General features: G+C 37.7%; 1 protein-coding gene across 1 annotated transcript in view; it reads left to right on the top strand.

Moving 5' to 3' along the window:
- The window catches only part of WNK1 (WNK lysine deficient protein kinase 1), a 206,208-nt gene that overhangs the window by 105,229 nt on the left and 87,124 nt on the right, over positions 1 to 13,855 (top strand). Inside the window, 2 exon segments of the mRNA XM_007937044.2 lie at positions 3,819 to 4,039; positions 6,710 to 6,867. Coding sequence (XP_007935235.2) covers positions 3,819 to 4,039; positions 6,710 to 6,867 — 379 coding nt within the window.

The following is a 13,855-nucleotide window of genomic DNA, read 5'->3' as shown; positions in this document are numbered from 1 at the left end:
GGAAGGAAGATGGGGCAATCTACTTCCATAGTGATACTGCCTCAGAAACCCAAGGAGGGGTTGCTATGAGTCGGGTCCGACTCAATGGCACATAACAACAACAACAACATATTTGATAAGAGCTACTCCACAATTTACCCAGAAATGCAATACCAGTTCTAAACTTTCAGTCACTTTAGTAATGAACTAATTTTAAGGAATTCATTTTTATGCTTTGTAATCCGTTATCAGGTACCAAGTTAAGTATTTTCTATTATAAAATACATAGATAATGCTAATATTTATACTCAACACTCATCTTGGTGGCTTGAGTGTTGTTGTGAGGCTGGAGGCTATGCCACTGATATTTTGGTGGACAGGTTTCAGTGGAGCTTCCAGACAAAGATAAGACTGGGAAGAAAGATGGGACATGCACTTCTGAAGAAATTGGCCACTGAAAACCTTATGAATAGCAGTGAAACACTGTCTGATATTACTGGAAGACTTTATGAATAGCAGCAAAACATTGTCTGATACAGTGCCAGAAGATGAGTCCCTCAGGTTGGAAGGCACTCAAAATATGACTGGGGAAGAGCTGCCTCCTCAAAGAAGAGTGGACCTTAATGACATGGATGGAATAAAGCTTTCGGGACCTTCTTTTGCTGATGTAGCATGACTCAAAATAGGAAGAAACAACTACAAACATTCATTGATAATTGGAACATGGAATGTACAAAGTATGAATCTAGGAAAAATGGAAGTTGGCAAAAATGAAATGGGATACATAAAGATTGATATGCTATACACTAGTGAGTTGAAAGGGACTTGTATTGGCCATTTTGAATCAGACGTGTACTATGATATAGTATAGTATGGTGTACTATGCCTGGAATGACAAATTGAAAGGACTGGTGTTACATTCATCATCATAAAGAACATTTTAAGATCTATCCTAAAGTACAGTGCTGTCAGTGATAGGATAAAATCCATACACGTATAAGGAAGAGCAGTTAATACGACTATTAACTTATGTGCCTACCACCAAAGTGAAAGATGTAGAAACTGAAGATTTTTACCAACTTCTGCAGTCTGAAATTGACCAAACATGCAATCAAGATGTATTGATAATTACTGGTGATTGGAATGAAAGTTGGAAGCAAAGAAAAAACATCAGTAGTTGGAAAATATGACTTTGATGATAGAAATAATGCTGGAGATCACATGATAGAATTTTGCGAGACTTAGGAAGATGGGGGGCAATATACTCCTGTAAAGATTTACCACCTCAGAAACCCAAAGGAGGTCACTATGAGTCGGAAATACTTGATGGCAGTGAGTTTGGGTTTTGGGGTTTTTTTGTTTCTGTTTTTGTTTTTGAGTATTCATTGCAAATACCTTTTTTCCAAGTCAAATAAAATTTTTCAAATTGACTGTATGTATGGGAAGAGGTATTGGAGAAGTTCAGTATCATGAGTCAAAACAAGGCCAGGAGCTGACTGTGGAACAGACCTCATTTGTTCATTTGCAAGTTCAGGTTGAAGCTGAAGAAAATTAATATCCGTGAGAGCCTAAATATGATTGTAAGTATATCCCACCTGAATTTAGAGACCATCTGAAGAATAGATTTGATGCATTGAACACTAGTGACCGAAAACCAGACAAGTTGTAGGATATCAAGAACTTCGTACATGAAAAAAGCAAAAAGGTCATTAAAAAGACAGGAAACTAAGAAAAGACCAAAATGGATGTCAGAAGAAACTCTGAAATTTGTTATTGAATGGAGAGTAGCTAAAGCAAAACGAAGAAATGTTGAAATAAAAGAACCAAATAGAACTTTCAAAGGGCAGCTCAAGAAGACAAAGTAAAGTATTATAATGAAATGTGTAAAGACCTGGAATTAGAAAATCAAAAGGGAAAACATACCCAGCATTTCCCAAGCTAAAAGAACTAAAAAAAGTAAAAAAGCCTTGTTTCAGTATTGAAGGATTCCGTAGGCAATTACTGAGTGATCTAGAAAGAGTCAAAAGAAAATGGAAGGAATACACAGAGTCACTGTACCAAAATAATTGGTCACTGTTCATCCATTTCAGGAGGTGGCATATGATCAAGGACCAATGGTATTTAAGGAAGAAGTCCAGGCTGCACCGGTGAAAAACAAGTCTCCAGGAATTGATGGATTACTCATTGAGATATTTCAACAAATGAATGCATCACTGGAGTTGTGTACTCCTTTATACCAGGAAATTTGCAGGATAGCTGCCTGGCCAATTGACTAGAAAGATCTATGTTTGTGCCCATTCCAAAGAAAGGTGATCCAACAGAATGTGGAAATTTTCAAACAATATCATTCATATCACATACAAGTTAAAATTTAAGAAATATACAAACGGTTGCAGCAGTATCTTGACAGGGAACTTCCAGAAATTCAAGCTGGATTCAGAAGAGGATGTTGAACGAGGGATGTCATTGCTGATGTCAGATGGATCTTGGCTGAAAGCAAAGAATACCAGAGAGATGTTATCTGTGTTTTCTTATCTATGCAAAGACATTCAGTTGTGTGGATCATAACAAATTATAGATAACATCAAATTATAGATAACATCGAAAAGAATGGGAATTCCAGAACACTTAATTGTGCTCATGTGGAACCTGTACATAGACCCAGAGCCTACTGTTCAAACAAAACAAGATACTTCATGGCTTAAAATCAAGAAGGGTGTGCATCAGGATTGTATCGTTTCACTGTATTCATTCAATTTGTATGCTGAGCAAATAATCTGAGAAGCGAGACTATATGAAGAAGAGCACAGCATCAGGATTGGAGGAAGACTCATTGACAACCAAGTAAAGATGACTTGAAACACTTACTGATAAAGATAAAAAACAGCAGTCTTCAGTATGGATTACACCTCAACATAAAGAAAACAAAAATCGTCACAACTGGACTGATAAGCAACATCACAATAAATGGAGAAAAATTAAAGTTGTCAAAGATTTCCTTTTACATGGCTCCATAATCAACACCCATGGAAGCAGCAGTCAAGAAATCACATATATTGCACTGAGCAGATCTGCTGCAAAATACCTCTTTAAAGTGTTGAAGAGTCAATAGGTCATTTTGAAGACTGTGGTACTGACCTAAGCTATGGTATTTTCACTTGCCTCATACGCATGTGAAAGCTGGACATTGTATAAGGAAGACTGAAGAGTTGATGCCTTTGAATTGTGGTGTTGGCACAGAATACTGAAAATAACCACAGACTGCCAGAAGAATGAACAAATCTGTCCTGGAAGAAGTGTAGCCGGAATGTTCCTTAGAAGCGAGAGTGGCCAGACACGCTTTGATCATGTTGTCAGAAGGGGCCAGGAGAAGGATACTGTGGTTGGTAAAGTAGAGAGTCAAAGAAAAAAGGGAAGAACTTCAACGAGCTGGATCGACAAAGTGGCTGCAACAGTGGGTTCAAGCATAGCAAGGATTGTGAGGATGGCACAGGACTGGGTAGTGTTCTGTTGTGTTGTATATAGGGTCAACATGAATCAAAATCTACTTGACAACACTTAACAACATTTATATGGCCAATTTGATCCTATTCTTTTAAGTCCAGTTACCTAATACTGTAACTCTTTAGATGAAAAGGTGTTTAGAAGACTTGCTTTTCTGTTTTCCTTAATAGAATTTTCATTTCAAATTATCTTACTCCCTTTTAAGGTTACTGAATCTTAGTATTCTAAATTTGATATTCCTATTTCAGGTGTGCTAGAATTTAATGGAATTCTTCAAAGCAATATGCTCATATCATTGATAACCTGTTTGATGAACTTGCCTTTTTTTTTTCTAGGTACCTGAAAAGGTTTAAAGTGATGAAGATCAAAGTCTTAAGAAGCTGGTGCCGTCAGATCCTTAAAGGACTTCAGTTTCTTCACACAAGAACTCCACCTATTATTCACCGAGATCTTAAGTGTGACAACATCTTTATCACTGGCCCTACGGGCTCAGTCAAGATTGGAGACCTGGGACTGGCAACCTTGAAGCGGGCTTCTTTTGCCAAGAGTGTGATAGGTATGTTTCAAATGTACCTTGGAGCCTAACTGGCTTTCTGACAGTCTATTTATTTAGAAACCTGGCACTCTGAGAACTTTTATTGAGTGAAATAGGCCTTCATAGCTTAAATCCAGGAAATGATCAGTTCTTTTGTTGAGATGTAGCATTCTCTATATTTATACTTCTATAACCGTCTTGAATATTTGATGTTTTATAGTTACCTAGAAAAAAGGAAGGAGAATTTGTTGATACAGCCTCGTGTCTTACTGAGTAATTCAGTCTTCCTAATTCTTTGGCATTTGATATTATGTACTATTTATATATATAGTAAATTTTGTGTCTTACTGTTCCCCTAAAAGAAATGGAATTTTTATATAGTTTAGTTTCTAAAATGTGTGCTTAATATATATGTATATTCAAGAATATCTGTCTCTTAAAACTTTATGAACAGATGTGAAAAATAGGAGTCCATTCTGAAGAAAAGGTTTATAAGTTTTATGAACTTTTTTTCTTACTCACACTCTTTAAAAGTTACATATCTAAAACAGAGTTTTTGAACCTTCATACTACTGATGTGTTGGGCTGAAAAATTGTTTGCTGTGAAGGGCTGTCATTTGCATTGTAGGATGTTTAGCTGTATCTCTGGCCTCTACCTACTAGATACCAATAGCATACCATCTACTATCTCCTACCTCCCAGTTGGTAGCAACCAAAAATGTTCCCAGACATTGCCAAATGTCCCCTGGGAAGCAAAATCACCCTCTGTCAGCAATCACTGAGCTAAAGAACAAGACTACCCTTTCAGACTTTTAATTATATATTACCTATTGCCATTGAGTCAATTGTGACTCATCCAGACCCATTAGGACCCCATAGAGTTTCCAAGGCTGTAATTTTTATGGATGCAAACTGCTACATATTTTTCCTCCTGCAGAGAATGGCTGGTAGATTCAAACCTCTGACCTTTCAGTTAGCAGCTGAGCATTTAACGACTATATCACCAGGACTCCTTAACTCATTGTCATTGATTCAGTCCTAACTCATAGCAACTCTGTGAGGACTGCCCCATAGGATTTCTAAGGCTATAAATCTTTACGGAAATAGACTGCCACGTCTTTCTCCCATGGAGTAGCTGGTGAGTTTGAACTGCCAGTCTTTCAGTTAGCAGCCAAATGTTTACCCACTGCTCCACCAGGACTCTTCAACTATATATTGTTGTTGTTCTTATGTGAAGTTGAGTTGGACCCGACTCATAGTGACCCCTCCTTGGGTTTCCAAGGCAGTATCACTATGTAAGTAGATTGCCCCATCTTCCTTCCAAGGAGTGGCTGGTGGGTTTGAACCGCCAGCCTTCTGGTTAGTAGTCAGTTGCCTTAGGCACTATGCTACTAGAGCTCCCTCAACTATATATTAGAGAGTAGTAACTAGAAAAATAATCTAATGCCTATTATTTTGAAAAGGTTTCATTCTCTAAGGAGGGTATCACGATTTAAAAACTAAATCTGCACAACTACTACTATACTTCCCTCTTCCAAAAGGTAACAGGAAGAACAAAAGAAACCTATTGATTTTTTTTAAAATAGGCTAGAAAGTTAAGTATTACTAGAGAGGGAAAAGTGTAAAATACTAGTGATTTTCATATCCTTATAAAACAGCGGTCTCATAAAAATAATATGCAACTTAGATTTAAAATACTTTTTGTACATTTTCTTACAAATCAGAGTAGTAAGGAGAATGGGAAGAGTTACTGAAAGTTGAATTTACTTTTTACCTTCCTTACAGAAAACATCTCTTTTCATTGTCCTTTGGTTGGCATCTTAAAATCTCTGACCCAAAAGAGTTTTTTTTCTTTTTAAATCATAATGTGCAAACTTGTTCTTGGCAATGGGTATAACTTGAAATATCCAGACGTAATTTCTCTGGAAGCATTGCAAAACCTGGTTTTGTGGATTCACACATATTTTGCTCATAACTCAGTCTTTCTATGTTTGAGTTATGTATATCTGTGCTTTTGTGCATGCACCCATGTATTATGTCCCTCACTTTATTTCTTGTATCTGCAGTAGGCTTATTTGTGTATTGCAGGTGGTATGGTAAATATGTAAAGGACTGTGGTGAATGGCCTTTCATAGTTAATTACACTTTTTTTTTTTTTTTTTAAGTTACTGAATATTGGGTTTTTCACTGCAAGGCTTCTTAAAAGTGAAACTGATCAGATGGGAAATGTTGATGCCAAAGACTAGAAGTAAATGTTAACCTTACAACTACCATACAGTAGGGGGCAGACGGGTATTTTGAGCTTTTTTAACCCATCATATCTTCCAGGTTGATGCCATTGTGTCTACTTTATCCTTTGCTAATCTTTTTCCTTTTCCTTCCATTTGTTTTCATTGTGAGCTATTTTAGCTTATCTTTTACTCAAGGTTCTATAATAGGAATCCGTTTGAAACACTACATAGACACTTGAACCCTGTTTTGGTTTCTTATAAGAGCCTTGCAATGGAGGATCTGTATGATGGAACAGACTAAGAAGATTTCCTTCCTCCTCTCTCTCTTTCTCTTTCTTTCTTTTTTTTTTTCCCCTTCTACTTAATTTTTTTCTCAAATGTAAATGCCTCTTCTTCTCCCCACAATGAATAGTCTGCAGCTTCCACTTGCATTGAATCTGAATCATTTTTTTAATTTAAGGTACCCCAGAGTTCATGGCCCCTGAAATGTATGAGGAGAAATATGATGAATCTGTTGACGTTTATGCTTTTGGGATGTGCATGCTTGAGATGGCCACGTCTGAATACCCTTACTCAGAGTGTCAAAATGCTGCGCAGATCTACCGTCGTGTGACCAGTGTAAGTCTTAGCCTTACTGATTAGTGAAGTTAAGAGACAGTTAACAAAAAACCCTAAGCTGAACAACATTGAACCATAGTGGAAATAAGAGACAGTAGTAAAAGCATAGTGAAATGGTTGGGATGGTCAAAGTACATGCAAAATATTGCTAATGATACAGTGAGAGCAAAGATAAAGATCAAAGAACCACAAGTTTATCAGGACCTTTTCTTGCATACCGTTATTATGAGATAGGTTTCAAATCACATTTCTGTGACCCACTTTTCAAACTGTTTGTTTAATTAGCTCCTGTACCCTTTCACAATAAAGCTTAGTTCACAACTTTTTGATATATTAAATCATATGTGAGGACCCATGAAGTTTAAAGTATAAATTAATACCTTATTATAGTTTGAATTATCTGTGATAGTTGATCCCTATTGGCAGAGATATTTTCTGGAGTTGTCCATTTAAAGCCTAAAACATTATTATTAGATCCATAATCATAAAGCACATAAGAAGGCTTTCTACAAATTGCATAAAAGTTAAGGCAAGTAATTCCATTGAATATTAAGGAAACTTTTTCTTTTATTAAAAGTCCAAACTTACATAAAAGTAGACAGAATGGGATAATGAGTTCCCATTCATTAAACTCAACATGAATGTTAAAACTATTTTGCTACATTTGCTTCGTCTGTCCTTTTTCTCATGTCATTTTACCATTATATACTTTGTTATACTTCTCTAAAAATACAGATTTTTCTTACATAACCATGTTGTTGTTGTTTGCCGTCGAGTCGACCCCGACTCATAGCGACCCCTCCTTGGGTTTCCGAGGCAGTATCACTACGGAAGTAGGATTGCCCAACCTTCCTTCTGAGGAGTGGCTTGTGGGTTTGAACCGCCAGCCTTCTGGTGAGCAGTCAAGTGCCTTAGGCACTATGCTATCAGAGCTCCTTACATATCATACCTAAAAAAGGTTTACAGTAATTTCAAGATTGTCTAATACACTGAATCTACTCATTCCTCTCATTGTTTCAGAGATGTCCTTTTACAGTCAGTTTGTTCAAAATAGGATCAAGGTCCACAGAAGTATTTCATTATATGTCTCTTAAATCTCAATCGAGAACTGTTGTCCCCACTTTCTTTTTCTGTGTGCCATTAATTTATAGGCAGTCTGTGGGTTGTGAACTCCTAGTTGACCTTAACTGTTATGTAAATTTGCCCTCACTTTAAGATGACTGAACCAATGTCTACTTGCAGCAAATTCTTCATTGCTATCACTTTTACTTGCTGCATACTTTACTTTTACTGAATCGTTGAAAAGGCTGTGAGCCTTTTCTTGCACTGAAGTAAGGCTAACTAAGAACCACATGCACCTGTTCCTATTTTTCTACAAATTCAACTTAAAAACACTTAGAAATGAATCTTTTTGGTACCCTGAGGATGCCTCATATTGATGAAATTAAGTGAATTGTTTTGAAGAATGTTCCACATTTTAGATTTATCTGCTTGCTTCCTTGTGATGCCATTTAACTTACTATTCTGTCTTTCGTATTTCTTTAAACCTAAGTTTGCTTTAAAGTAGTTGGGAGGCAGAATTTGTTGACAACATTAAAATATTTTTGCCTTCTTTGCTGTTGTTCACATGAATGTACAAAGTATTTTTCCAGAATCTATATATGTGATATTGCAGCCAATTAAATGCAGAAGCAGATGAGAGAATCTGTTTATCTTCTGTTAAGCCATATTTTAGAAAGATTGTAAAAATGTGCCAGTCTTCTCACTAAATATGTTTGGGGTTTTTCTCCGTTTTGGAAAATACAGGATTTTTTTTTTTTTTTTTTTAATGTAAAAAGATGTTACTTATATGGACATATTTATTACTATAATAAATATATTTTAGTTTTCTCACTTTTAATTTCTAACATTGTAAATACCCATATAACAAAAGTTGTCTGGGGTTCTCAGTAGTTTTTAAGAGTATAAAGGTATCCTGAGACCAAAAAAAGGTTTGAGAACCACTGCTCTAAGGCTTGATAAAATTTTGATTATACTTTTTTGGCAAAGATACTTTATATGTGATGCTGTGTACATTTCATCAAGTGGCACATAGTATCTACCAAACCCACTTTAGTGATACAGTTTGACTGAATTTTAACATAGTAGACTAAGATGATTGATTATAACTTGCTTATTTAGGTTTGATAGCTGGTCAGAGTCATGACTTTTTTTTCTTTTTTCCTGAAAGCTGATGGAGGAAACATTTTGCTTTAGGTAGAGTGAGGTGGTTTTAAATCTTTGTAAACTAAGGCTTGAAAGAAATCTTTCATTATCCCAGTGCTGTGAACAGTCCTTTAAATGTTTGTTGTGGTTGTTACATGTTGTTTGTTTGTGATGGGCGTTGAACTACCTCAATTAAACATGAATAATAAGAACTAGTAAAATCTTCATAATAATAATAGCTTCTGTTTACATACAAAGGATCAAGTTATTCCTGGCTTTACAGCTGGAGTGGTATTTTACCAGCTATTTTTGCTGGGTATAGGGAACTCTGGTGGCCTCGTGCCTAAGGCGTTTGACGGCTAACCAGAAGGCTGGTGGTTCAAAGGAAGGTTGGGCAATCTACTTTCATAGTGTTACCAACTTAGAAACCCAAGAAGGGGTCACTGTGAGGCAGACCCAACTTGACAGCAGTGAGTTTGTTTTGTTTTGTTCTGGTTTTTTTTTTTTTTTTTGGTTTATTACTGGGTGTATGTCTCCAGGTTTGTCAGGAAGCTTTACTGTTATCATGCCCATCCCATCCCATCCTACCCCAGGCTTTGATCCAGGTTTTCATCCACAATTGGGCTCACCAAAGCATTGATTCTCAAATTCAGGCTGAGTGGGGGCAGTAAGGTTTGGTAAGCCTTTAGGTTAATTCTCATTAAGTACCCTTGTCATTATTCTGCCTTTATACCCTGACAAAGCTCATCTGGTTTGCCTCTCAGAGTTCTATATATTCAGTCCAGGTTCCAGTCTCTTTACTGTTTTTCCCATTTCTTCTCCCAGTGTATAATTACTTACTTTTTGCTAGCATTTCATTTTATATGATGAGAAAATGGTTTGGCTACAAATATGGCAGAAAATAATAACTTTAGTAGATAAAAAGTCATGATTCCAGGACTAGAAAGGTAGTTTCCTATTCACATGCATTTCTATAGAAGCCCAAATCTCATAATTTCTGAAAAACCAGTTTCAGTAACTTTCCATTATTTGACTAGATCTCTGTTTTGTTAGGAGCCCTTAGGTAGCACAAACAGTTAAGCACTCTACTATTGACTGAAAAGTTGGCAGTTTGAACCCACCTCAAAAGAAAGGCCTGGTAATTTGCTTCTGAAAGGTCATACAAAGCCTTGAAAACCTTATGGAGCAAGCTCTGCTAAGCAACTCATGATTTTTTGTTTGTGTGTTTTGTTATGTTGAAGAATTTATCCATAATTTTTACCCTATAACTTACTCCCACTTTGTTTCCTGAGAGTTCACTGGGCTCTGATGGCACTGTGGTAAAACATTGGGCTGCTAACCAAAAGGTCAGCAGTTCAAACCTACCAGCCACTCCACAGGAGAAAGAAGAGGCAGTCTGGTTCTGTAAAGATTTATAGCTTTGGATACCCTGTGGAGCAGTTTTACTTAGTCCTGTAGGGTCACTATAAGTCAGAATAGACTTGATGGCATTGGGTTTGATTTTTGGTTTTAACCAAATCATAATTATACTTAGTAGTTCCTCGTGTGTTTCTAGACCATGGTCTTGATGTCATTTAGCCTTTCATATTAAGGCCCATCACGTTCGGTTTATGTATTTATATATTTTTTAAAATTTCTTAGGAAAAGAGGCTTATATGTGTAATTGGAGGAGGGAGATGCTCAGCGGTTGTTTTCTTGATTTAGAGGAGATTAAATAGGAAGGGGAAAAAAATTGTAGTTGGACGTAAAGAACTTGACAAAGTTATAATACATATAAAAATCTACTGGTAGAGGTTTCAGATTCTGTCCAGCAAGCTCTTTTGAGAAGTGAATAAATTAGACAGCTTGGCTTTCTGACCTGAATTATTTATTTAGCTTAATGGTTTCTCCAAGTCTTTATATCAAGACCCCTTTACACTATTTAAAATTATTAAAGACCAAAGAGCTATTTTTTACTTGTGTTTGTCTATTGATCTTACTGTATTAAAAATTAAAATAGAATTTTTTAGAGTATTTATCAAATAGATGCTCTGGTGGCATAGTGCCTAAGGCATTTGACTGCTAACTAGAAGGCTGGCGGTTCAAACCCACCAGCCACTCCTCAGAAAGAAGGTTGGGCAATCTACTTCTGTAGCGATGCTGTCTTGGAAACCCAAGGAGGGGTCGCTATGTGTCGAATTCAGCTCGATGGCACTGGATTTGATTTTGCTTTGGTTTTATTAATTGAAAAATAACTATTTTTTTAAATGAAAGTAATTTATTGACAACAACTTCATTTTTACTTTTTTGCAAATTTCTTTTAATGTTTGATCTAATATAAAACAGCCAGATTCTCCTATCTGCTTCTGTGTTTACTCTATTACAATCTGTTGTTTTGTTTGAAGTGTATGAAGAAAATCTGGCCTCACACAAGATAGGTAGTTGAAAATGGGAGTAAGTCACAGACCTCCTGGAAGGATCCTGGGAACACTAAGCCATCTTCATATACCACATATTGAGAACCACCATTTAAAATCTTTGCTATGCAAAATATAGTCCTTAAGCCAGCAGAATGTTCATCTTGGAGCAACACATCAGAGCACTTGCTAAAAATGTAAAGTTTTGGCCCTGTCCCTGACTTATTAAATCAAAATCTGCATTTTAACAAGATTCACATGCCAATTAAAATTTGAGAAGTATGACCTGGATCTATGATCCCTTCTGGTCCCTCGCAGTTCTGTATACCTTATTTTTGGTTAGATAAATAAAATGTAGGCTAGATAATGCAGTACCACAGTGTTAATTTGAGTAAATTACTGTTCCATCATTCGTGGGTGTGGTGGTTATGTTTTTGTGTCAACTTGGCTGGGCCTGGTTGAGTGGCTGGGCAGCTGGTGGTAGCTATTCCCCATGATGAAACTGGCAATCAACTCTATAGTGGTATCTACCACAAGCAGCTGAGTAGCTGCTTTCGGTATGTGATCTGCTTCCCGTATATAAGCAGCAGCTTCGGGAATGGTCTCTAGCATTTGGCATGCTTGGACCCTGCATGTAGCCGTGTCGTTGTTCAGCAGCCTGCCATGCTCTGCCAGCCTTGGGATTTACAATGGACTTAAGTTAATGGACTGCCGTGTGGTTTGGTAACATTGGGACTGTGCCTTTTTTCTTGTCAACCTTGAGGCTTGTCAGTCTCAGCAGCTAGCAGCTGTGCTGGCTAAGTGAAGAAAAGCCTTTAGCTCCAGGGGACTGGGAGCAGGAGGTGGAGCTGGACCCCAAGGTTAAGGGGCTTTCACCCAGCCCCTAGAGCCTGGCACTTTGAACTTGAACTTAAAGCCTCTAAATTGTAAGAATAAACTCCTGTTTGTTAAGGCCATCCCATTTGTGGTATATTCTTGTCAGAGTGGTACTAGGTAACCAGAACAATGGTACTTTTTTTTTTTTTTTAAACTAGGCTTGTTGTTTGGGTAATCTACTTCCATAGAGATAACTGCTTCAGAAACCCAAGGAGGAGTCACTGTGAGTCGAGTTGACTTGACTGCAGTGAGTTTGGTTTTGGTTTAGAGTCGTTATTATTAGTTACCATTGAGCCAGTTACAATTCATGACAACCCCATATGTGCAAAGTTTAGAAATGTATTCCATAGGATTTTCAAGGCTGTTGACTTTTTCAAAGCATATTGCCAGACCTTTCTTTCGAGGCACCTCTGGGTGGGTTCAAACCACTAACCTTTTGATTAGTAAGTTGAGTACTTAACTTTTTGCATCACCCAAGGACTTCTTTACTAGTGTTGTTGTTGTTGTTCTTGTGTGCCGTCAAGTCGGCTCTGACTCATAGCGACCCCTCCTTGCGTTGCCGAGGCAGTATCACTACAGAAGTAGATTGCCCAACCTTCCTTCTGAGAAGTGGCTGGTGGGTTTGAACCGCCAGCCTTCTGGTTAGCAGTCAGATGCCTTAGGCACTATGCTACCAGAGCATTGTTGTTGTTGTTGTTAGGTGCCATCGAATCGTTTCCAACTCATAGTGACCCCATGCACGGCAGAACGAAACACTGCCCCATCCCGCGCCAGCTCCACAATCCCTGCTATACTTGAGCCCATCATTGCAGCCACTGTGTCAATCCATCTCGTTGAAGGCCTCCCCCTCTTTCGTTGACCCTCCACCCTACCAAGCATGACATCCTTCTCCAGGGAATGGTCCCTTCTTACAACATGACCAAAATAGGTGAGACGAAGTCTGGCCATTCTTGCTTCCAAGGAGCACTTCGGGTGCACTTCCTCCAGGACAGATCTGTTAGTTCTTTTAGCAGTCCATGGTACTTTCAGCATTCTTTGCCAGCACCACAACTCAAAAGCATCAACTCTTTCTCGGTCTTCCATATTCACTGTCCAGCTCTCACATACATAATGAGGCATTGGAAATATCATGGCTTCTGTTAGGTGCACCTTAGTCTTCAAGGAGATATCCTTGCTCCTCAGCACTTGAAACAGATCCTTCGCAGTTGACTTTCCCAATGCTACATGTCATCTAATGTCCTCCTGACTGCTGCTTCCATTGGCATCGATTGTAGAAACAAGCAACATGAATTCTTTGACAACCTCAATCTTCTCTCTATTTATTGTGATGCTGCTCATTGGTCCAGTTGTGAGGATTTTTGTTTTCATTATATTGAGACGTAATCCGTACTACAGACTGTATTCTTCAACCTTCACCAGTAAGTGCCTCAAGTCTTCCTCACTTTCAGCAAGCAAAGTTGTATCATCTGCGTATCTCAGGTTGTTAATGATTCTTCCTCCAATCCTGATGC

The sequence above is a fragment of the Orycteropus afer genome, unplaced genomic scaffold (assembly GCF_000298275.1).
Source record: "Orycteropus afer afer isolate SDZICR_OR568_19922 unplaced genomic scaffold, OryAfe1.0 scaffold00040, whole genome shotgun sequence".
NCBI classification, from domain to species: Eukaryota; Metazoa; Chordata; class Mammalia; order Tubulidentata; family Orycteropodidae; genus Orycteropus; species Orycteropus afer.
Note: the sequence above shows the minus strand (reverse complement) of the source record. Positions and strands in the feature narration are given on the sequence as shown.